Genomic DNA, 25,713 nt, shown 5'->3' with positions numbered 1-25,713 from the left:
AGATTTTGCAATGTTTTTGTAGATAGTTTTTAAACTTCTTCCAATCTTCTTCCACCTGCTCTTCTCCTTGATCTCGTATTCTGCCAGTCATTTCTGCCATTTCCATGTAGTCCATTACTTGCATCTGCCATTCTTCCAAGGTGGGTAGATCTTGTGTCTTCCAATGCTTTGCAACCAGAATTCTTGCTGCTGCTGTGGCATACAAAAAGAAAGTTCTATCCTTCTTTGGCACCAATTGGCCGACCATGCCCAGGAGAAAGGCCTCTGGTTTCTTAGGGAAAGTGTACTTAACTACCTTTTTTAGTTCGTTATATATCATCTCCCAGAAAGCCTTAATCCTTGGGCATGTCCACCAAAGGTGAAAGAATGTACCTTCAGTTTCTTTACATTTCCAGCATTTATTATCGGGCAAATGGTAGATTTTAGCAAGCTTGACTGGGGTCATGTACCACCTATACATCATTTTCATAATATTCTCCCTTAAGGCATTACATGCCGTAAATTTAATTCCGGTGGTCCATAACTGTTCCCAGTCAGCAAACATAATGTTATGTCCAACATCTTGTGCCCATTTAATCATAGTAGATGTCACTGTCTCATTCACAGTATTCCATTTCAACAGCAGATTATACATTCTTGATAGTATCTTAGCATTGGGTTCTAACAATTCAGTTTCTAACTTTGATTTTTCCACCTGGAAGCCAATCTTTTTATCTAAATTGTAGGCCTCTCTTACTTGAAAATAATGTAGCCAATCCCTTGTCTTTGAGTTTTTCATAACTCTGCAATTTCAATTTATCACCCTCCTGCTCCAAAATTTCCCAGGACCTTGGCCAATTGGTCTCCATGTTGTCTTTTCATGGCCTTTGCCTCCATTGGCGATAACCACCTTGGGGTTTTGTTCTCCAACACATCTTTATATTTATTCCAGACATTAAATAATGCTTTTCTGACAATATGGTTTTTAAATGCCTTATGTACCTTAACCTTACCATACCACAAATACGCATGCCATCCAAATACATTATCATACCCTTCCAAATCTAAAATGTCCGTGTTTTCAGTGAAAATGCATTTTTAAAAGTGTTTTAAAAAATACATTGAATTTTCCATAAGGCTCACTATCGCCATCTAGTGTCACATTGTATATTGCACTTAAAACACACTTCACATGTTTTATTTGCAGCTGTATAGCTGAGCCCTGAGTCTCTCCTAGACCAAGCTTTATCATACTGCCTTTCATCAACAGAACATTATTCCTGTTCATCTAAACCAGTGGTCAGGAATCTATTTCAAACATAGTCTTTCTGGGAATTTTTCTGGGGGGGAGGTGAGAGCATGACTGAAGGCAAATGTGGGTGAATAAATGAATGTTACTTTTGTCAACAGGAAAGAGGATGTAGACAAAAGTAGAACTAGTTGGCTTCGCCTGTCATTGGTTCTACTGCCACCAACTGTTGGCCTCCCTGCCTTCCACCCTACCAGCCACCACGGGAAGGGATCATTAATGCTTATCTCCTTTCATGGTTGCAGTTATGCCCAAGACATGTGAAGAGAAACCATGTGGTGCTGGAACCTGCCAAGAACAAGATGGAAGCGTCACTTGCATGTGCCCACCTGGGTATATGGGTGATCGCTGTGACATAGGTAAGTCCTAACTTCTTCTTAATATGGAGGTTGAGATGGTAGTATGCACCCCACCAAGAAAATGTTATTGCAAAACTGTGTTGCTTGTTGGGCACGTTGAGCAAATATCCCATGTTCTGAGCACGGAGGCAGAACCAAGAAACAGAAGAACAGATAGGCTACCCACAATGCACTATTGTAACGCTCCTTTGTTCAAGCACACATGGAACTACAGACCTGCTCTACTGATCCGCAATTCAATAAAAAACGAATGCAGCTCAATGCAAACGGATAATAATCCAAAATTGATGGCTGTCAAGCATCAGCCCCACAACAGCTGATATACGTAACCGCACTGGGAAGAGAGTTTCTCACCCAGTGAAGCATTCCAACCCCAGGAAGGAGGCTTCATTCATAATTCTAGTTGCAGGGCAAGTGGGGCTGGACCCACTCAGCCCAAGATGAAACACACACGCCTTTGCGAACAGCAGCACTGCTTAAAGTGGTGTCACTGTGCTTTAAATGTATGGTGGGAATGTGGTCTCTGTCTCTGTCTCTTGTCCTGCATACTAACAGTAGTAGGGTTACCGTATTTCAAAAAGTGACAGTCCGGGCAGAAACGTTGCTGAGCTTTCTTGGGCAAAGTGGTTGGGCTTTTGGGGGGGGGTTGCCATACATCCAGATCTTCCTGAACATGTCAGCGATTTCTGCCTGGGCACTGTTTCCGACTGCCATATTCTGGCTATGTTCAGGAAATGCTGGACATATGGCAACCCTAAACAGTAGTAGTCCTTTACACCCAATACACGAGGGGTTAAAAAAAGAAGAAGAAATTTTCCTTTCCTCTTGTCCTTTCCCACTAAACACAGAAGCCCCTTTCACTCTTGGGCATGAGGGCCATAAATAAATCAAGCCAGAATTGTATTTCCTTGTGAGGAAGGAAGCTCTTATTCTGAAATGTTTCCCAGCAGACAAGGACTATTCACTGAAAACCATGTCCTTCTGGAATGTAACTCACAAGAGTGTCCATCAGACCAGCAGAAGTCATCCTTACCCATTCTGTCTCTAAAGCCAAATCATTGGTAGTCTTGAACATTGTCTACAAAGGAGAGAGGAAGAGGGAGGGGATATCTTTCTATCATCTATCTATCTATCTATCTATCTACCTACCTACCTACCTACCTACCTATCATCCATCTATCTATCTATCATCTCCATCCATCTTGGGTCTCCAGCTGTTTTTGGACTACAACTCCCATCACCCGTAGCTAGCAGGACCAGTGGTCAAGGATGATGAAATTGTAGTCCAAAAACAGTTGGAGACCCAAGTTTGGGAAACCCATGGCTGCTTAAAGTGGTATCATAGTCTGTAATTGACCTACAACTTTGGGGCCTTGAAGCTTGAACTGTTATGGGGTGGGGGTGGGGGGCTTTACAACCAGCAACGAGGTCTGAATAACCACTTTTATCTTTTTCAATGGGGCTGTTCCACAACAGATCACCACTTTTTAAAACAAAAACAAAAACTGCTACATCTCAGATTTTGATTAAAATCACTGTACATGTCAAAATTATCTCACATGTCAAAGTCACTGGTGTAAATAAAAATTTCCTATCCCTTTAATTTTCGAATTCCTGCAACACACCACATGTAGAACATCTGTGCTACTGACGCTCAAACTTTGGGATTGGGACACACACAAAAATCAATCAATTTGAATTGTGTGACTCAAATTGGATGTACTAGCCCCTCCCCCCCCCAAAAAAAATTAAGCAGCATGGACTAAAGTCGTTTCAGGGCCCTGAAGCTTAATCTTCTTTAGTTTTATAGTAGATCCACCCTGAACATAGTTATTTGAATGTATGGTCCGCATGTGGTCTCCAAAGGAGGTACCGTATTTTTCGCCCTATAGGACGCACTTTTTCCCCTCCAAAAATGAAGGGGAAATGTGTGTGCGTCCTATGGGACGAATTCAGGCTTTCACTGAAGCCTGGAGAGTGTGAGGGGTCGGTGCACACCGACCCCTCTCGCTCTCCACGCTTCAGGAAGCTATCTGCAAGCCTTGGGAGACCGGCGGGAGTTCCCGCTGGGCTCCCAAGGCTTGCGGATAGCAGCCTGTTCTGGGGGCTGGGGCTGGGGGAAGCTCGGGCTTCCCCCGCCCCAGCCACGCACCTGGGGGGGAATAATTTTTTTTCTTTATTCCCCCCCCCAAAAAAAAACCCTAGGTGCGCCCTATAGGGCAAAAAATACGCCCTATACTTCTTCACACAGTGAATAGTTAAACGATGCAATTTGCTACCACGAGATGGATCAATGACCTCAACTTTGCTGGCTTTGAAAGGGGATGAGTCAAATTCATGGAGGATAAGGCCATTGATGCTTACCATCAAGATTCAATACCTCTCTGCATGTGGAACAACCCAGATGCTGCAATCGCCATCGGAGGCCCTTCTCCATCTGCCACCACCACAGGAGATCCAAAGGGTGGCAAAAACGGGCCTTTTCAACAGTGGCTTCCCACTTGTAGAAACACTGTCCTCAGGGAGGCTCTCCAGGCATCTTTTATATATTTCTAAACAGCTGGCAAAATTTTGCCTTTTTACAGAGGCTTTTGGCCCTTAATCTGAAGGGTTTTCAAGTATTTGCAGCCTCTTTCAGTGCAGCAGGATCTGTAAGATCTTTGTACAGAGGTGGGCTTCTTTCATTTCTTTTATTGTGTTTGTTGGAATCGGTTTCAGTATTTCTGTTGTGTCTGTAAGTTGCTTTGAGTCATTTCCATTATCATGGCTATGTGCTACATAGGGACACGGGTGGTGCTATGGTCTAAACCACTGAGCCTTTTGGGCCTGCCGATCAGAAGGTCAGTGATTTGAATCCCCGCAACAGGGTGAGCTCCCGTTGCTCTGTCCCAGCTCCTGCCAACCTAGCAGTTCGAAAGCACCCCAGTGCAAGTAGATAAATAGGTACCACTGTGGCAGGAAGGTAATCGGTGTTTCTGTTTGCTCTGGTTTCCGTCACGGTGTCCGTTGTGCCAGAAGCAGTTTAGACATACTGGCCACATGATCCAGAAAGCTGTCTCTGAACAAACACAGGCTCCCTCGGCCTGAAAGCGAGATGAGCGCCGCAACCCCATAGCCACCTTTGACTGGACTTATCCATCCAGGGGTCCTTTACCTTTACCTTTTACCTTTTGCTACACCTCCAAGGTCTGGGGTGATATGCCTCTGAACACTAGTTGCTGAGAATCACAAGTGAGGAAGAGTATTCTTGTACTTAGGTCCTGCTTGTGGACTCCTTGTAGGCACCCAGTTGGCCACCGTGGGAAAAGGATGTCCAACCAGATGGGCCTTTGGTCTTATCTAGGAAAAGCTCTTCCTATGTTCTTCCAGCGCCATCTACTGTTGCTCCTCCTTGCCTTTGCCATCACCTGCTCTCTTGCCAGGTAAAAAGCCAGGAAGCAGGTAGGCCGAGGCAAGAGCAGCAGCAGTAGCAGCTACTCCTTTATCTCACCACTGTTGCCAGTCCCTTGCTTATATCTTCTGGGCTAGAGGAAGAGATAAAGCAAGCAAGCAAGAGGTGAAGAGGAGAAGAAGCAGGTTCAGGGAATTCACAGCAGTCGCACCCTTCTGGGGTGTGGAGCTCAGCAAATGCTGAACCATGTTGACTCCCAGTGCTGACCTGTTCTCTGCTGGTAGGTCTTTTTAGAGTAAGCACTTTACATCACTATACCTTGGAGGGTTTTTCTGATAAGAGAAGAAGTGGCAAAATTATGTTTCTCAGGAAAGTGCTATAGAGCCACATTCTCTGACAGCTAGGGATGGGTGAATCTGTCAATTACATATTCTCTTGGTATCTCATTTTTTCCAGTCTTAAGTTCTCCACATTTCCACATCAGTTTGCAATTTTAAGAAAAAAAGGTTCCCGTGAAAATTCACCACTTTGCTGCAAATTTACCCTAATATACAAATTTTTGTATGAAAATTTTGCCTGATGTACACATTTCCTAATATTTATATTTCCCCTAATGCTGTGCATCTTTTACTCATATCTGCATTTTTTGTGCAGACTTTACGTGACCATGTGCATTTTTGTACGCATTACTTGGCTGGAGAACTGCATAGCAAAATTCAGAGAAGTACAATCTTCAGAGATCCCTGTGTCTCAGTTCTCATATTGTTTTGGACAGTGCAAGTAAGGTAGATTTGCCTTTAAATGTGAACTGAATCATCACCCCCGCCCCTATTCCTACGTTTTTAGAAACCCAAGTTTAGATGGGTTTTCTATAATGTACAGGCCTTTTTAATGCTGTTAATTTCCTATGCTGTTTCTTTATTTTCTTTAGCTCATCCACACTTCCTTTTGTGCTGCGATTTCCAGGAAGAGGTCCATGTTTTATTATACCTTTCATGTCTGAGCATTTGTTTGTTTGCTTTGGTCTCAGCGCTTTCCCCAGGAAAACCTGCGTTTCACCAGCGAATCGGAGAAAACGACAATCTGCAGAAAACCTGATTGCCGTTTCTTCCGATTCAGCAGTAAACGTGGGGAAAACACACTGAGGCAAAAAAGCAAAAAACAAAGCTTGGATATGGATCTTTAAAGCCCCAACCTAGAAACGCAGCACAAAAGGAAGTCTAGATGAGTCCAAAGTTGGAAATAAGGATGTGGCTGGTTATCTTAAGAGAAGAAGATCGCTTGGCTTGTGAAATGAACGTGTGATGACGACCAGTGTCTTAGACTCTGGATAAAGATGGAACAACTAGAAGCAGACAAAGGCCCCCTCTAGGCTGTCAGTATTTTGTGGGAGAAACTTAAGAGCATACTGGGAAATTTAGGCTTGCGCAATTAAAGTGGATTGAAGCCTACTGCTGCCCTGGGGCAACAAATCCCCGTTAAAAAAAGAAAAAGAAACAGACTTTTTGCAGTTGTGGGATGAATGGCTGACTAGTGGGAAGACGTATAAACACACCACGAGCAACTCAGGATGAATGGCCAGTACAGAAGAGTGGCTCAGGAACAAGGTGCTGCTGAGAACATGCTCAGAGACCAAGAACTTGCTTTCAGTACCAGAACTGGAGTTGTTGCATGGATCCATTCACACATACACCTACTTCTGTTAGCTCCAAAACTTTCTCGATTTCAGCAGTCAAATTTTGGAGAGGAGTTGAAAGGCTTTTTTTTTTTTGGTCACTCTTATTAAACCACTGGAAGTTGCCAACCCTCGCTGAGCTACTGCAAGTTACCCAGAGAATGTCCCAGTAGATCCTGATTTGCCTCCCGCCCTCTCCTGGTTTAGACATGCTTCCTTTCTGCTGGAGAACTCTTTCATCTGCTCATAGAATCATGAAATTGTAGAGCTGGAAGGGACTATGAGGGTCGCCTAGTCCAACCCCTGACAAAGCAGGAATCTTTTGACCAATTCAGGGCTCAAACCCACAACCCGGAGATTGTCTCAGGCTCTACCGAATGATAGCTGGGTGACCATCCATCCATTCATTCTTCCTGCCCTGCCCTGCCCTGCAAGACAAGCAAGAAAAGCCTTTCTCCTGCTGATGGACCTCTTTCCAGAGCCTGAGTCCTAATGGCAGCCCTTGATTTCTTGCAGACATTGATGAGTGCCACTCCAGCCCCTGTCTGAATGGAGCTACCTGCGTCGATGGCATCCACACTTTCAAATGCTTATGCCTTCCCAGCTACGGAGGGGACCTCTGTGACGTTGGTACGCCCTGCCTGCCTGGCTTCAGCTAATCGTACTAACAGCATCTCTTCTCTCTCCCCTGGGTTGGGAGGTGTGGGGAGACATCCTCTCTCTCTCTCTCTCTCTCTCTCTCTCTCACACACACACACACACCCATCCCATCCTTATCTAACTCTTTAATAACTGTAATAAAAAAACCCAGTAGAAACTGCAACAGAACATTGCAATATGGAGTGCTGCTGATGTTCAGGACTCTAGCCTCTCCACCTCCACTCAGTGTTTTCTCATCGCCCTGCCAAATATCTAATCTGCATACCATGACCACTGAGCATGCTCAGACCTCTCTGAGCTAGCCTGGGATTCCCTCCCACTAGAGTTTTTTCGCCGGTTTTTCTTTGCTCACATGTCATGTCTGCAAACTTTTGCATTTCCCCTAAGCCTGCTGATGGATCTCTCTTGCGCGCTCATGCTGGTGTCATTTTTCGCTACGCACATAATCGACAGCACCTGAAGCTTGCATGTTAGTGACAGAAGGAATTGTGCATTTTTGCCACAAGGAAATCTGGTTTCTTTGCTTACCAGCCTATATTTATCTTCTGTATGGCAAGGAATTTCCATAGGTAGTTTCTGTCTTTCCCTTTTTATAACTCTTAAGACTCCTGGGTATTCTCTTGGTCACACTTAGAAACCAAAGGAAGCCTTCGTTGGTCAGTTCCCAACATTCTTTCTCTTGGTCTCATTCTTAATGCCCAAGCTTACGTCACACTTCCAGCATCATTCCAAAAACACAGGGTGGGATTATGGAGGTCTGACTCAAACCTACTGAACCCTGGACCCTACTGAAATGTGTAGAAGAAAGAAAAGGAGGCTGAAATCTGAGGTGCAATTGGAGAAAGGTGAAATATGTTGCCTTACCTCTGCAACTTTAAGCCCCTTAGTTGTATGTCTAAATGTATCCCTTCACTTTCTTCCTATGAATGAGTGGATTCACTTCTGGTGGACAGAAGGGGGGAGGGAGTGCTACATTAAGGGAGACGGCCCTACCATTAGGCTGAGTGAGATAACTGCTTCAGGAGACAAATGCTATTTGTGACAGTAGCAGTAGACCGTTTCTCCTTCACCCTTCTGTTGGTTGACAAAACTGTATGTGTCACAATGGCCTGCTGTGCATCCCCCTAACTAGCTTTCAGCATTACTTTTTTTTTGGTGGGGGGGGGGCACTTCCAGACCATCACTTTTCAGATGGAATTCAATCACATACCGGCAAATTAGGTAAAGGGACCCCTGACGATTAGGTCCAGTCGTGGCCAACTCTGGGGTTGCGGTGCTCATCTCGCTTTATTGACCAAGGGAGCCGGTGTACAGCTTCTGGGTCATGTGGCCAGCATGACTAAGCTGCTTCTGGTGAAACAGAGCAGCGCACAGAAATGCCGTTTACCTTCCTGCCAGAGCGGTACCTATTTATCTACTTGCACTTTAACGTGCTTTTGAACTGCTAGGTTGGCAGGAGCTGGGACCAAGCAATGGGAGCTCACCCCGTCACAGGGATTTGAACCACCGACCTTCTGATTGGCAAGCTCTAGACTCTGTGGTTTAACCCACAGCGCCACCCGTGCACAATTATGTTTGAGTGGGTGGTCTTGTGCAACAAACTCGCTTCCCAAAATGACTGGATTCTTTGGGATGGGGAAATGCCCTGGGATGATATTTGCTTTGATGCAGCTACATCCAGCCTCCCCACAAACGAATCAGAATGAATGCTCCTTAAACAGGCAACCCCATCTAGCCTCCTTGCAAACAAAGCAGGATGAATGCCCAGTAAATGGGTCACCTGGAAGCTTCCTCAAACAAAGACAACCAGTTTTCTCTACTCTTTTCATAATGGTATAAATTCTGGTTATTCCTACCATCACTACCACCCCAGTTTGTTTATAAGTTCCAAACTTTAGCTTTTCCTCATGGGGAATACTCCAGCAGCAAGGAAAACATGATACCACTCCATGTGCCAACACGGATGAGTTCCTTGTTGGGGACAAAGAAGGAATATTTCTTTTTGAGCTGGGCTACAGAACTTCCCTTAGGAGCCTCAAGTAAAAGCATCCATCCATCCATCCCATCTCCTTACTAATAGGCAGACAGGATGAATTCACATCTGATGCCTCCTACGTCTTTCTTCCTCCCACCCACGTTACTTGCAGAACAAGCTGAGAGCAACAAACAACCAGGCAGGGTTTTTGCCTGTTTGCCTTGGCAAACAGGACCAGAAAAAAAATGGACTGTGTGCCACAAGGAGGGAGATGCTTTCTTAACCCAAGGGCCACATTTCCTTCTGGGAAATCTTCTGGGGGGCCATGTGGAAGTTGTGGGTGGGACCAGGGACAAAAGTGGGAGGAGCAATGAATATAAATGTTACCTTTGTACATTCAGGTTAGCACATTCAGTATCTTCCTTCCAGGCAAACAAGGAATATTAGGAGCGTTCGAGAACATGCCAGGCAAAAAGTCCTGTTAATGGAAGTTCCTTTGCATGGGAATAAATATGAATTGGGGGGGGGAGGCCTTTCACCTGCTCAGCTGAAGACACGGATGTTGGAGACACAGCCAGCGGGGGCCATGCCAAGCCAAGTCTGTCTTCCCTTGCTGAATATCCATGATAAATGAAAACAATTCTTTAAAAAGATAGTTAAAAAGACTCTTCTTGTAAACCTAAAAACTCCCTAAAAAGAATCAAGTCTTCAAAAAAGTTATATGATCTAAGCAAGCCTTTAAAAAAATCCTTCCAGAAGAATTTGAAAATTAAAAAGTAGCACCTTAGAGACCAACTGAGTAGTTTTAGGTACCGGTATATGTTTTCGTGTGCATGCACACTTCTTCAGATACACTGAAACAAAAGTCATCAGACCCTTATATATAATGAGAGGGAGGGGAGGGAATGGGTGATTGGCTAATGGGTATGGTAAGTCTGACTAACAGACTTAACATACCTTTTTAAAGAATTACTTTAAACTATCTTTTTAAAGAATCCTTTTAATTTATTTTGACTACGGCAGACCAACACAGCTGCCTACTTGAATATTCATGGTGTTTGACCTCAACAGGACTCACTTGCACAGTAGTAACGAAAGGGCTGTTCACAATTGCATGCAAACCCTCCAACATTTCTCCGAAGAAAATAGGGACATCCTATTCTACAGCCTCCAGCATTTTTCCAGTCAAAATAGAGACGTCCTAAGGAAAAGCAGGCTGTTCTGGGATCAAATCAGAAACTAGGGACACTTGTGGGAGTCTGCAGTCGGCGTATCTGTATGCATAATAGTTGGGCTCTACAAATCAACATGTGTACAGTCTTTCCCACAAACACTTTTACATGTGTAAAGGCATTTTGTACCTGTGTACAGCATAGCATATGATCAAGTCTAAGGTGCATAAAGACCTTAGGTATACAAACAAGGCCTCTATAATCCCTGTCACCAGAAAACCTACAACAGGATCTTCCAGCTATCTCTCTCCCATTCTTTCCATTTTTAAAACTCTTTTTCTTTGGGCAGAAGGTTGTGTGTTCAATATGGAAGTACTAAGGGCTTCTGTTTAAAGGCCCCTTTTTTCATTCTATCTGGCAGTATGAATTCTGATCGATGGAAATTTCAAGGGACAGAGATGCTGGGGTGGGTGGGACTGAAATCATTTCACCCGTACTGGATTAAGGAGAGCAAAATCAGCCTTGACAACAAAAATGAGAGGAAGTTAATTCCTCCGGTATTATATAAATCATGTTTACAGGTGAAGGTAAAGGGACCCCTGACCATTAGGTCCAGTCGTGGACGACTCTGGGGTTGCGGCGCTCATCTCGCTTTACTGGCCAAGGGAGCCAGCGTACAGCTTCCGGGTCATGTGGCCAGCATGACTAAGCCGCTTCTGGCGAAACCAGAGCAGCACATGGAAATGCTGTTTACCTTCCCACCGGAGCGGTACCTATTTATCTACTTGCACTATGATGTACTTTTGAATTGCTAGGTTGGCAGGAGCATGGACTGAGCAATGGGAGCTCACCCCGTTGCAGGGATTCGAACCGCCGACCTTCTGATCGGCAAGTCCTAGGCTCTGTGGTTTAGACCACAAAATCTACTGATTATGTGGTTTAGACCAGCATAATCTACTGAGGAGGGTCCTGCTTCTTACAATATGCTCCATGGATTTCCACTGCCCTGTTAGGCATATTTAAATCAGCCTAAAGTTCTGCTCCAGCTCACTGTGTCCTAGATGCCATCTGCACTAGACATTTAAAGCAGTATCATATCACTTTAAACAGTTTCCACCAAAAGAACCTGGGAACTGCAATGGGTTAAGGGTCATGAAAGCAGGCTCACCTAGCTAACTCAGTTTCTAGTATTACAAAACAGAGAGAAAAAGCTATCTCCATTGGTGTTCTACATATAATTCGTAATTTTGTAATTTCTCCCTTTCTTAATCATCATTTTTCTAATCTACAAAAAAGCCCCTAACACTTTTGCTTTCCTGATAATGAACATTCTCCAACTTTTGATTATCGGAGTGATCCAACGCAACACAAAACATATTTACATTTATAACAAAGCTAGATATGTATTATCTGTTGACCACAGCTCCAAGCCATGGCTGTTTAAAGTGGTATCGCAGTGATTTAAACATATGGTGTGAATCTGGCCCCAATTATTATTTTTTTAGGGCCTAACACAGTCTTGCAGCAATTTCTTACCTGCTCACAATTTATCTCAGAAAACCTCCCTGTTCCCTCAAGCTCAGCTTCTTGGAATACAAGCGACTGACCATGTTGCCCTGTTTCCATTTTGGCAGTCTTAAAAGGCTCTTCCATTCTCCCCTTCTCTCTTTGGCACACTGTGGTGTCCTTTAATGGGCTTTCAAAATTTTGCTCAGCACTGTAGGGAGCCTCCTCGACAGAGAAGTCAATAACTCTTCTTGTCTGAGAAGACAACTGTGCATCACAGCAAAGTGCGACATAGGCGTCTACACGGCGGGCAGAAGACATTTTCTTCTCTGAGGTGGAGCAGCAAATGGGCTCCCCTTCCAAGTCAACACACATAATACCCAAAGCTGGTCAAGTTATTTTGGCACCTAAGCAGAAGAGAAAAAAATCCCACAAGCGCCTCTCTTCCCTGCCTGGCAGTGAAAATGCAACAATAATAAATTAAATAGCTAATCTTTTGCTGTCCTTCCACGACACCCAAAATCAGCTGCCTGAGGGTAAGTGGCTCGTTCTGCCTATGTAGCCAGAAATTGCAGTTGCTTGCAGGAGTGAAACCCTGCTCAGAGATTTGCATGGGGCTGCCATTTTGTCACTAGGCAAAGTTGAAGGTTTTTGCTATCTGCATATGAAGCGCTCAACAGTTTGGGACTAGTTTGTTTGTTTGTTTTATTATTTATTTGATTTATTGAATTTATATACCGCCCTATACCTGGGGGTCTCACAGAATAAAATCAAGGGGATTACCTTATTCCATATACACTCACTTGACTCCTTTGAACTGCAGAACTGGCACTATTAGAGGTGCCACATAATACTTGTTCCACACTTGTGAAGTCTTTTAGTATAGCAGCACATAACTTCGGAACTCCCTGCACATTGCCAGCAGTCAGGCGCATTTGCCGTACCTTTTTCAGAACTTGTTGAAAATGGAACATTCTTCAGGCAAGCCTACCTAGAAACATAGAAGCTGCTATGTGTTGTAATCATCTTCTATTTTTAGTTTAGCTGTTTATTTTAATTTTAGTTTAGTTTAACTGTTTATTTTAATTATATTTTGATTTATTTTTTTAATACCTCATTTTTAACATTGTCGTTCTTTGACCATTTTGGCTTTGTTCTGTTTCTGCAAACTACTTTGAGGTTCTATTTACAATGAAGTGATGCATACGTTTTGTTAAATAAATAAATATGTGTGCATATATTATTAAAGCATATGCAGTTATTTGATATATGCGTGTACGTATTTAAAAGCATTTCTAAGCCACTTAATATCTGAAAATTCCTAAGTGGTATACAAAAATAACATAAAAGCTATAAATCAGCATTATTTAAAAAGAAACAGGTAAAAGCAGATACAGGTAAAATCAGAAATCTAGTAAAAGCAGGATCCAAACTTATGAGTCAAAAAGATGCATCTTTTCAAGATACCTGAAGCAACTGTTGGATGATGCTTCTTGTAGGTCAGAGAGAAGACCATTCCACAGTGGCAAAAAATGCTTGTTTTAGGTCCCTGCCCTGTGATATTCTGTAGGGTATGATGCCGTGAGTAATATTATACGTCTCTACAAGGGCAGGCAGTATTTCTTCTTCTTCTTCTTCTTCTTCTTCTTCTTCTTCTTCTTCTTCTTCTTCTTCTTCTAGTTTTTATTTACACTTTCCAAGTTCATACATTTCATTAGTTTTACAATCTATTTAACATTTCAAAGTTTGACTTCCTTCCCCCTCTTTCTGCGGTTCCTTAAATTTATTTTTAAATATCTTCTGCATCTCCAAATTCATTTCATTTGCTCCTTTAATTATCTACTTTAAATATATATACTCTTATGAAACTGCAGGTTATTACAATAATCCGGCCAATGTTTCTATCTGTTTGCAATTTATCTGTAAATATTCAATAAACCATTTCCATTCTTTTATAAAAAGTTTGTTATTTCTTCTTCTTCTTCCCGGTAAGTGTTGCCATTTCTGCATATTCCATAAGTTTCTGTATCCATTCTGGGACTTCTGCTTCTTTCCACTTTTGGGCGAGTAACATTCTTGCCGCTGTGGTAGCATACATAAATAAATTTCTATACAATTTAGGTAGTTCTGTTCCTATAATTCCCGAAAGAAAAGTTTCTGGTTTTTTTACAAAAGTTATTTTGAACATCCTTTTCAATTCATTGTATATCATTTCCCAGGAAGCTGTAACCTTGCTACAAGTCCACCACATATGATAAAAAGAATCTTCTTTCTCTTTACATTTCCAACACTTGTTTGATTTAGATTTATACATATTGTCACTTTACTCGGTGTTAGATACTGACAATACATCATTTTCATATAATTTCCTCTTAAATTATAACATGCTGTAAATTTTATATCCATATAGGGCAGGCATTATTTCAGGTAACCTGGTCCTGAGTTGTTCGAGAACCTTTACTTCTTGTTCACATGCATTCCCTCTTATTTCTCTCCAGATCTGGCAGAATGTGAAGCAGGCTGGACCAAATTCCAAGGCAACTGTTACAAGCACTTCGAAGAAAAGCACACGTGGGTGGATGCTGAGAACCTCTGCCGAGACCATCAGTCTCACCTGAGCAGTATCATCACTCCCGAAGAGCAGGAGTTTGTGAACAGTAAGTGTGGTGATTTGAGGAGTATGCAGGGCCAGAGATCGAGGCTGCACTTTCCAAACAGGTGGCATTGGCTGATCAAGAAACTACAAATTCCTATTGAGTTTAGAAGTAGAATCAAAACGTTGCAATTTGCAGTCATTCCAGATTGGTTGTGGGGGAGTTGTGGGATGGTGGTGTAGTCAGTTAATGCATTAGTGGTAGAATTATACTGGGCCACTCATCCATCATTCCGTTTTATTTGTCGTTTTATGATGCTTCCCCAGTGTTGTCATATTATTGTGGGTGGTGCTGTGGTCTAGACCACTGAGTCTCTTGGGCTTGCTGATCGGAAGGTCAGCAGGTTCAAATCCCCGCAACGGGGTGAGCTCCCCTTGCTCTGTCCCAGCTCCTGCCAACCTAGCAGTTTGATAGCACGCCAGTGCAAATAGATAAATAGGTACCACTGTGGCAGGAAGGTAAACGATGTTTCCGTGCGCTCTGGCTTCCTTCATGGCATTCTGTTGCGCCAGAAGTGGTTTAGTCCTGCTGGCCATATGACCCAGAAAGCTGTCTGTGGACAAATGCCGGCACCCTCAGCCTGAAAGCAAGATGAGTGCCACAACCCCATAGTCGCCTTTGAATGGACTTAACTGTCCAGGTGTCCTTTACCTTTTTACCTTACCTGTCTGGAAGAGCACCCAGGCACAACAAAAGGGCAACAGGAAAGGGTGAAACATTTGTGGTTAAAAATTTGCAGTATTTCAGCAGGAAGTTACAGGCTAACTTTCTAATCTTTACGCTCTCTCTGTCTCTCCTTTCTAGACAACGCTCAAGACTACCAGTGGATTGGCCTTAGTGACAGAGCGGTTGAGGATGACTTCCGCTGGTCTGATGGACACTCCCTTGTGAGTTACATTCCAGAAGGACATGATTTTCAGTGAATGATCCTGGGCTGCTGGGAAACATTTCAGCATAAGAGCTTCCTTCATCACAAGGAAATATAATTCTGGGCTTTATTTATTTTTGCCCCTCATGCCCAAGAGTGAAAGGGGCTTCTGTGTTTTGTGGGAAAGGACAAGAGACAGAGGCAACATTATCACAACACATTTAAAGCACTGTGATACCACTTTAAGCACTCATGGCTTCCCCAACTGGAAATTGTAGTTTAAGGGATGCTGAGAGTTGTTAGGAGACCTCTATTCTCCTCGCTGAGCTCCAATTCCCAGGCTTCTCTGCAAAGAAGGATTGGTTGTTAAACCACTCTGGGAACTGGAGCTCTGTGAGGGAAATAGGGGGTCTCCTAACTACTCTCAGCACCCTTAACAAACTACAGCCCCCAGAATTCTTTGGGGAAAGTCCTGACTGTTTGAAGTGGTTTCATAGTGCTTTAAATACATGGTGTGCTTGTGAGTTAGGGCTTGTGAGTTAGGGCTGGCTGCAGGTTTGATTGGGGCTTTGACCACTTGCCCTTCAGAGCTGTGAAGTGCCCCATAAGGAGTTGGGCATATATGGGTACCTGCATGGCATTCAAATATTTTCGCTGGCAATAAGCCAGGCATAGGCGTCCTCGGCCCTCCAGATGTTTGGGGACTACATTTCCCATCATCCCTGACTTCTGGTCCCATTAGCTAGGGATCATGGGAGTTGTAGTCCCAAAACATATGGAGAGCCAAGGTTGCCTATGCCTGCAATAAGTGGCAGTGGCTGGTGCTCATTGTGACTGGTAGGGTGGAAGGCAGGGAAGCCAATACTAGGTGGAGCTAGAGCCAACAAGAGGCAGCACTAGAGACAATAGAAGGTGGAGCAGTTAATCCTCATTTTGTCCCCTTCCCTTCTACAAGGAGCAACATCAAAACTAAGGGTAAGGAACCTGGCAGGCAGTGCCAGCCTCTGGAATGGTAATAAGAAGGCAGGCAGGTGAGGCTGGCTAAAGCCAGACAGAGATTGGTGTAACAATGCCCCATTTGCCTGACTGGGCCAGATTCCACTGCCTGCAGAGCAAATAACAACTTTGCAGGAGTGGGTGTGAATTTAGAGCAGAAAAGTCTGGGGACAATAAGCCCCTCACTTTTCAGGATTATGTTCCCACCCTCACTTGCGGGACCCTGCAAAAACAAAACAAAAACCCACAGGTGATCTGATGGCCATTTTCTCCACCATTGGGTCTTATTAGACCCTAAGGAAAAGCCTCCCCAACTGTCTTCTCTGTTTAAGTTCCAATACCAGCTTCGTTCTCATCCCTCGCAGCAATACGAGAACTGGCGGCCCAACCAACCCGATAATTTCTTTGCCAAAGGAGAAGACTGTGTCGTAATGATCTGGCATGAGAAGGGAGAGTGGAACGACGTCCCCTGCAACTACCATCTCCCGTTCACGTGCAAGAAAGGAACAGGTAAGGCTGGATTCCTGGCAGCGAGAGCCCTATGGGACAAGGAAGGACGAGATAGCCCAAGGGCACTCTTGCAGGTGTGGGGAAAACCTTGGACTGTCCAGAGGTTGCAGAACTACAATTTCCAACAGTTCCCCAGCAAACATGGTCAATGACCAAGGGTGATGGAAGTTGTAATTCCACAACATCTAGGGAGCCACCTGCAGTCATGTGTGTGACTTGGGAGATCTGCAAGTCCACTGTGTGAAAGAATTTCAGTAATTAAATCGGGTATGGGAAACGTGTTTCCAACCTCAGATGCAATTAGATTTCAGCTTCCATCAGCCCCTCTGAAGCAATTTGAAGGCCAATGTCCAAGGGGGGGGTGGAACATCAGTCTAGTAACATCAGCCACATGTTCCCCTTTCCTGAATTAAGTTTTCCTCGTAGGGTCAGTGACTCACACTGAGATGCAACAAGAGAAGTTGGAGGGCAGGAAACATATTGTGCGATTGGATCATTCATTCCCTCAAATGGCAGAAATCTGCCAGGGCTTTCTTTTCCCGGATAAAGCTGCTCTAGGTGGAAGTGACCTACTCAGAGTTAAAAGCGTGTTTTGTGTTGGAGAACTGCGTTGCAAAATTCATAGGAGTGTGAATTTCAAAGGTCGGCTGAGTTCCACGTTGCACATTGTTTCAGGAAATGAAAATTAAGTAGTTCACCTTTAAATGTGGCCTGAATCAGATTCCCCCCACTTCTCTAGATGCTAGTAAACCAGTTGTTTATAGCTCTAATCCTGGCTGCCACATTGAACAAAAAAGATGGCCTTCTGCAGCCACTGAGCCTGGCTCATGGACCAGGCAACAGAACGCTCTTAGCAACCTTGGCGTCTGAAGGTCTCATAGACCAAACAACGGACAAAGGCTTTAGTATGGAATCCCCCTTTCTGCATGGAGCCAAAAGTCAGAGCAAGGATAAATTTTCAGAGAATCAGCTCCTGAGCCCAATAAGTGCGGAGAACACCAATGGCATTTTAAGGACGGGACCAGTATCTCATATTTGCAAATCCCCCAAGATCTCTGTTTCTAACCTAGTTCCCCAACCCCATTTTAAAAAAATATTGAAGCACACTATTTTCCTGAACCAAACTTCAATGTTTGCTTCACTCTTAACCCTCAAAAAGATTTGCTTTCAGGTTGTGTAAGCAGTCCTCCTGTACTGCTAAGTGAGCAAGGATGGAGGAGGAGCTCAATTCTGTGTACCTCTAAAGGAGAATTTACCAAATTTGCAGTTTTCAAAAGAACGTGGGAGCCAAAGCGCAGCCATCCTTTGAAATTTGCACTTACCTGAATTCTGCAATTTACTTCTCCAGCCAAGTAATGTGCATAAATATACGCACACATATATTAGTGAAAAGCACATACAAAAGCGTGTTATATTAGGGGGAATTTTTTTGCAGAAATGTGTAAGCAATTTGTATGCAAGATTGCAAACAAAATTGTGTGTGTGTGTGTGTGTGTGTGTGTGAAGAAATTTGCACTAGAATGTGCATAAATTTACATTAGGGCTGTGAAAAATGGACACAATTAAATGTGGAGAAACTGAACTTAAAATTGGAAAAATGAGAAAAACGAGTGACTGTTCTGTGTATGACTCCTGACTGTAAGCAGACAGGTACTGAGCAGCCTCGACAGATGTCCTTCTCTGAGCTGCCTATCTGTATCAAGAGTGACTGAATGTTACAATCACACCAATGAAGAGACAGAGCAGAATTAGTCAAATTGGATGCTGATGGTGTAAATTGAAAACCAGAGCAATAAATCATATAGAGACACAGCAGGCATCCTATCAACCGGTTAGCAACCTGGTGTCACACATTTTTAATATTAAAAGTTCTTGTAATGATAGGAGAAGAAGGTTAGGAGCATCACACCAGCCACTGAGCTGCTTTATGCTGAAAGCAACTTTGAAGGCTTTCCTTTCCTCCACTAGTTTCCTGTGGAGACCCACCCGTGGTTGAGAACGCCAGGCACTTTGGGAAGAAGAAAGACCGCTACGAGATCAACTCCATGGTGCGGTACCAGTGCAATCAGGGCTACATTCAGCGCCATCTGCCCACCATCCGGTGTCAACCCAACGGGCACTGGGAAGAGCCACGGATAGCCTGTATTGATCGTATGTAGTGGTCTATCTTATTTGTACTGCAAACCAATATCCTGATTCAGTATAAGACAGCTTCCTGTGTTTCTGTGTAACCTCCATGCAAGTTTTGTGCGAATGTATCTCCACAAATGCTCAATAAATAGTCTCGAAACTCCCAGGGACAGAGAGTTCGGAAGAGTTTATCCAGCTCCCATTTGAGTTAGACAGATGGCATGTGTATGCAGTCCATCGACCTTTGCCAGCCAGTAGTTGACCCACACTTTCCAGGGGAAATTTCCCATCACTTTTCTCATTGGACTTTTTGTGGTTAGAAAAGTGACGAGATAATTGCACTAGAAAGATGTGGGGTGATGACCAGATTTTGTGCAAATGCACAGCTATACTGGAAAGGTCTTCATGAAAGCAGTGCCTACACCGGACCAGAATGCTCTCTGGTACACCAAAGTATTATTCTCTAGCTTCTTCTTCCTCATTAGGAATGATCAGACAGTTCACACCCGCAGCAAGAGAGAGGCTGGCTGAAGCTTCCTCATGTGTGACAATGATGCTCTTAGTTAAAGCTCAGTCTGACCATGACTCTAGGTGTATCCGTCTCCCAGACAGAGCTGGTTCACAAGGGCCAGCTGGATATTCAGCTTGGGGGATATTTCATTCCATAGTGATGCCAACAGCTGGCAAGTCCTTCTAGGCCAACATGCTGTGCTCAGCAGACTCTCTGTAAGTCTTTGAGTTCTCTGGCTTGTGAACGGACAGAGGGCAGGGATAAGATTTGCAGGGGTAGAGGAGAGGCAGCTAGATGGCAGCTCCCATGCCACCCTTTCAATTGGCTAATAAAAGGTTTGGGAATCAACATAACTATGGGTTTTCCTTTAAGGATCCTGACTAGGGATGGGGGAGAAATTCAGTTTGCATTTTGATAGGGACCTCCCTAATTCACATACACAAATCAAAACCATGCTGTCCTTTGAACTCCACACCTCTCCTAATGTTACGATGCAGTTTGCCAACCAAATGATGAGTAGGAAAAAGTGCACGTTAGGCAAAAGTGTGCATAAAAATGTGTCTTTTCGGGAAGATATGCAAAAAAATGCATTATATAGCGAGAAAATGGCTTGCAGAAAAATGTGTGTATTAAGACAGAATTGCATGCAAAATATTAAGAGAAATGTGCACTAAATGCTGGCCATTTTCATGATGACTTTAAAAAAAAAAATCACAAACTGTTGTTGAAATCTGGAAACCAAACTTCAGATGGGGGAGATGAGAACTGAAATTTACAGATTCACCCATCCCTCTTCCTGAATGTAAAATATTTGGGGAAAAGAAATACTAAATAGATCCAGGATTGGGGGCATGTTTGGAAAATATAGGCTTGTAGCCAATTAAGTCTTATTCCAAGTAGGCCCATTGAAATGAATGTGCCTAAGTTGGTTATGTTGATTAACTTTAATGGGTCTGCTCTGAGTTGGACTGACATTGAATACAACCAATAAACTTCCCTTCTCCAGATTTAACCTACACACCTCCTCTGACCCTTGGGCTGTCTGGGGGCACTCTTGCATTGGTTGAAGATACCCACATCCCACCATCAGAGGTAGCCAGATGTTGTTGACTACAGTGCCCACCATCCCTGACCATTGGCCATGCTGACTTGGACTGATGGGAGTTGGAGTTCAACAACATCTGGAGGTTGTCACATTGGCTACCCATGACGCTGGTAGCGCTGTGGTCTAAACCACTGAGCCTCTTGGGCTTGCTGGTTGGAAGGTCAGCGGTTCAAATCCCCGTGATGGAATGAGCTCCTGTTGCTCTGTCCCAGCTCTGGCCAACTTAGCAGTTTGAAAGCACACCAGTGCAAGTAGATAAATAGGTACCGCTGTGGTGGGAAGGTAAACGGCATTCCCATGTGCTCTGGCACTCATCACGGTGTTCCATTGCACCAGAAACGGTTTAGTCCTGCTGGCCACATGACCTGGAAAGCTGTCTGTGGACAACACCGGCTCGTTTGGCCTGAAAGCAAGATGAGCGCTGCAACCCCATAGTCGCCTTTGACTGGACTTAACCGTCCAGGGGTCTTTACCTTTACCTTTTACAGGTGTGGCTCAGCTGGCTCTTAGCTCTGTGTACACTTTGTGCCAGCAAATCAGAGGGCTTAAAAAAAAGGCCATCTTGAGGAGCCCATTGTCAATGAAGTAGCTTGCTTTAAAAAAAAATTGTCAGAGGGCGTTTTGAATTTTGTCCTCGGACACCAACATCTCTTGGGCTTATTTTTTTCTGGATTCCTCCTCTGCAAAGAGAAAGCTCTCTTCTCTTCTCCAGCTATGGCTCCTTGAACAGGGAGTAATGTAAGAGAGTCTGCCTCACGGGCTGGTGATGTCTCGGCCTATCAAACATTACTGGAAAGGGCAGACTTTATTCCCTCACCCCACGCCACGCCACGACAGACAGTGGCAGAGTTGTCTGTGGCACCCTCAAATCTCTTTCCCCTTAGTGTTAGGTGGAAGGGACAGAGCCTGCGACAAAGTGCCATAGAGGGGGGCAAACCCACCCAGCTGGTTCACTGGGTCCCAGAGCACCGGAGGTGAGAGAAGGCCTGATTGTGCTATGGTGAGAATGCTGGCGCCATGGCACGTTCAGCACGGCCAGCCGGAGAAACAACATGCTACAGCCTCGGCAGTGTTTTTCCAGAGAGCAAGAGGGAGAGAGGCATTTGGTCAAGCCAGCTGAGGACAAACAGGGCCTCTGTAACCTCCATCCCCAGGTAACAAGGTGCCTTTTCTTCTTCTCCTCCTTCTTCTTCCCCTCCAACAGCCTCCACCTACAAGCACAGACTACATAAGAGGAGTGCAAGGACTCGATCAAGGACCAATGGAGGAATGGCACAGAGACCCACCCATTAAAGAAGAGACAGAGAGAAGAGATAAGAGAGAGAGAGAGAGATTTTATGGAACAGTTATATTAACAGATTCGATTTCTTCTTGTTGCTTTTTTGTTGTTGTTATATAAGGGGAAAAAATATATTAAAGAAAAATCCACCTTGTGCATATGTAAAAAGAGAGAGACAGAGAGAGAAACTTTTGCAAAACAGCAAAGCAAAAGCTTTTTTTTTTTTACTAACCGTCTGGATCCAATTATCTTTGTGCCTTTTCGGGGAAGGGGATGGAGAGGGTCGCAAGAGGGTGAGGGTTAAGTTAAATAATAAAAAAGATTTGCTATTTTTTTGTGGGGGAGGTCCTGGTTTTATTCACAGGCCATGTAATTATTTAATCTGCAGGGTGGACAAGACTCTCTCTTTTTCTTTTTCTTTTGTAAGCCATTGTGTTTCTCCTTCCCTGTCCCACTCAGCTTCTTCCCACTGATGCAGCTTACCTTGTAGGGTTCAGAGGGAGCCACTGGGAATGTGTAAATCGAGAGAGAGAGAGAGAGAGAGAGAGAGAGAGATATGAAATGGGCTGAATCTTTTCAATGAGAAAGGAATGGAAAAGAGGATTTCCGCCTCTCCCAGGGAGGTGGGGGAAACAGCCATTGCTCGTTTGGAAATGTCAATTCTATTAAATAAATGCAAAATGTAAAATAATGTGTGGAGGCTGAAATTAACCAGAACATCAGACCAGCCAGAGTGGCATTCATATAAAGAATGAAGGGCACAGATAAAAGCTGGACCTCTGATGCTGTTTTAGTTCTTGTCAGTTTCCAGCTACTCTCGGCCAATTTCTCCTCCCATCCAATTTTATTTTATTTTTATCTTTAAAGTTGTGTGAAGGAAATGAGAGAGTAAATGACTGGAGCAACAAAATTCAGGTCTTGTTACTGACAACTGGCAAGCCAGCTTCATATATACACCTATGAATCAACCTTAGTGGGTCATTCCAGAGATTCCCCCTCAAGTCCCAACATGCTGAATGCACAGAGGCAGTATCTGTTTTCAGCCGCTGTGTGAATGAATGTAACCACTTTGTAAGCTGTCCGTCTGTATCATCCTGTCAGGTGTTGATCATTGGGCCACACTCTTTGATCCCCAGAATTTTGTTGAAACAAAAGTGTAGCTGAAACAATACTTGACAAGAAGTTACAGAGGTGCGACTTGTGGTCAGTTACCATGTTGGTCAGTGGTCATCTGTAATAGCTTCCTAGCTCAAGTCAAATGCTGTTGCGAAGTTCTTAAGCAGGGCACAGGAAGCTGTCGTACCCAGTTGGGCCATAAGGTCCATCAAGCACAGCATTGTCTACATCAGGGTTTCCCAAACTTCGGTCTCTAGATGTTTTGGGTACTACGATTCCCATCATCCCTGACCACTGATCCTGGTAACTAGGGATGATGGGAGTTGTAGTTCAACAGCAGCTGGAGACCCAAGTTTAGGAAACTCTGGTACAAGCATAGAATCATAGAGTTGAAAGGGACCCTGAGGATCATCTTGATCCCAACACCCCAGCGATGCAAGAATATGCAGTTTGATAAAGGGAACGAACTTGCAACCTTGACATTCTCAGAACCATGCTCTAACCAACTGAGCTATCCAGGCTGGTCTACACAGACTGGCAGGAACAGCTTTCAAAGATTTCAGCCCAGGGCTTTCCCCAGCCCTACAGGGAGATGCGAGGGATTGAAATTGGGACCTTCTGCACTCAAAGCAGATGTTCTCCCGCTGAGCCACGGCCCTTCAGTTCAAAGCATGATAGCATCCTCAGCATAGGTAACCAAAGATAGACTTCCTCTGCCTATTGAGGCTCCCTCTCATTTTTAGCTACCATGATTGTCATCTGCCCCATAAAACTGGTTGTTTGGAATAACAACCAAAGCTTTTAGTCAGATTTATTCTGGATGGTGAGCAGGTCCATGAATTAGATGCATTTCTTCATGCAAATGTGTGGGCAGTATCCAATGCAGAGCTAAATTAAAGCCACTTAATGGCCAACTTGTTCCTCTGGAGAAATGTTTTGTGCCAGCAGGGTGTTGTGTCGTGCGAGAAAATGCACAAGCAAGTGGCTGGTAGCTTTGCTGCACAATAGATTGTGCAATTTGTTGCACAATTGAGTTTCTGGTTGTGCAACTGTTTCCTGCAGTGGAAGACTTACAGTGTTGGAAGGGACTAGGGGAGCCATCTAGTCCAACCCCATGCAGCGCAGGAATCTTTTGCCCAGTATGGGGCTCAAACCCACGACCCTGAAATTAAGAGTCTTATGCTATCTGAGCTAACCCAGTTGTGTTGAATTAAAACTCGCCCTTGCACTGGGACAGAGAACACGGGATACAGACAATGGCTACTTCACATTTAACCCCTGTCTCTAAGCAGCTCAAGGGACGCAGGTGGTGCTGTGGGTTAAACTACAGAGCCTAGGACTTGCCAATCAGAAGGTCGGCGGTTCGAATCCCTGTGACGGGGTGAGCTCCCATTGCTCGGTCCCTGCTCCTGCCAACCTAGCAGTTCGAAAGCAGGTCAAAGTGCAAGTAGATAAATAGGTACCGCTCCAGCAGGAAGGTAAACCGCATTTCCGTGCGCTGCTCTGGTTCGCCAGAAGCGGCTTAGTCATGCTGGCCACATGACCCGGAAGCTGTACGCCGGCTCCTTCGGCCAATAAAGAGAGATGAGCGCCACAACCCCAGAGTTGGTCATGACTGGACCTAATCATCAGGGGTCCCTTTACCTTTACTAAGCAGCTCAGGATAGTGGACGAGGGTCCATGCCGTTTTATCCTCACAAAAACCTTGTGAGGTGGGTTTCACTTCTCTCTGTTTGTTCCAAACCTGCTGCCAGTCCTTTCATTGGCTTATTTCCCCTGTCAGAGTAATGCTTGAGTTATGCAGGGGTGGGACAGGAAGGTTGTGGCGTCCTTCGTGAAGTCTACAAAGTCCATCCTTGAATTTCTCTACTTTTAGCCAAATCGTGATACAAACATCCCACCCCTTCCATAGCTTTCTAAAAAAACAACAACAGGTGTTCAGGAGCTGGCACAAAACGGTAAGGGGGCTGAGCCCCCTCTGGCTTGCATATAATTTGCATATAACTCAGCTGACAACATCATGGGTTTGTTTCTTCGGCCATCTTCTCCCTGCTTTCCTGAGTGCATCTTAAAGATGCAAGTAGAGGACATAGAAATATATCTATAACGCAACTTCATAAGCCTGTGTCCCCCCACCATGGCTGTTTCCTACCCCCCCCCACCAGGACATATGGAAAAGCAGCTCCCATCCTGAGATGGCGCTCTCTCAAGGGGGACCGTGCCGGGCACCTGAGTTCCCTGCACCTATTTATATATATTTTTAAAAAAACATAATGGTAATAATTATTGAAAACAAAGAGAAAACTGGTCATTTTTACAATAATTTAAATGGACTCGCCAATGTCTCAAGGATGCTGGTAGGAGCCTGGCTTTTGATGTGTGTTCTGTTTTCAAAGTGGGGGGGTGGGAATGGTCTGGGGGTGGGGGGATGTGGAATGAAGCAAAGAAGAGCTTGCCTGATTTTTTTGTTTTCTGTAAAAATAAAAAAAAGAGGTAGGAAGAAACCCAACACAGAATA

General features: G+C 44.3%; 1 protein-coding gene across 7 annotated transcripts in view; it reads left to right on the top strand.

The window, feature by feature from the left end:
* ACAN (aggrecan) overlaps positions 1 to 23,623 on the top strand; it is an 83,660-nt gene extending 60,037 nt beyond the window's left edge. For 5 of the 7 annotated variants that reach the window (XM_081838639.1, XM_081838636.1, XM_081838638.1 and 2 more), the window contains 7 exons: positions 1,534 to 1,647; positions 7,230 to 7,343; positions 14,525 to 14,683; positions 15,485 to 15,567; positions 16,910 to 17,054; positions 19,023 to 19,205; positions 22,005 to 23,617. In XM_081838639.1, the coding sequence (XP_081694765.1) occupies positions 1,534 to 1,647; positions 7,230 to 7,343; positions 14,525 to 14,683; positions 15,485 to 15,567; positions 16,910 to 17,054; positions 19,023 to 19,205; positions 22,005 to 22,093 (887 nt within the window). In that variant the 3' untranslated portion in view covers positions 22,094 to 23,617. Of the gene's footprint in view, positions 1 to 1,533; positions 1,648 to 7,229; positions 7,344 to 14,524; positions 14,684 to 15,484; positions 15,568 to 16,909; positions 17,055 to 19,022; positions 19,206 to 22,004 lie in introns of all 7 variants that reach the window. The other 2 variants (XR_014150832.1, XM_081838641.1) reach the window with 2 other exon arrangements.
* Positions 23,624 to 25,713: the final 2,090 nt, after the last annotated feature.

This window comes from Podarcis erhardii (genome assembly GCF_964252035.2).
Source record: "Podarcis erhardii genome assembly, chromosome: 14".
NCBI lineage: Eukaryota > Metazoa > Chordata > Lepidosauria > Squamata > Lacertidae > Podarcis > Podarcis erhardii.
Note: the sequence above shows the minus strand (reverse complement) of the source record. Positions and strands in the feature narration are given on the sequence as shown.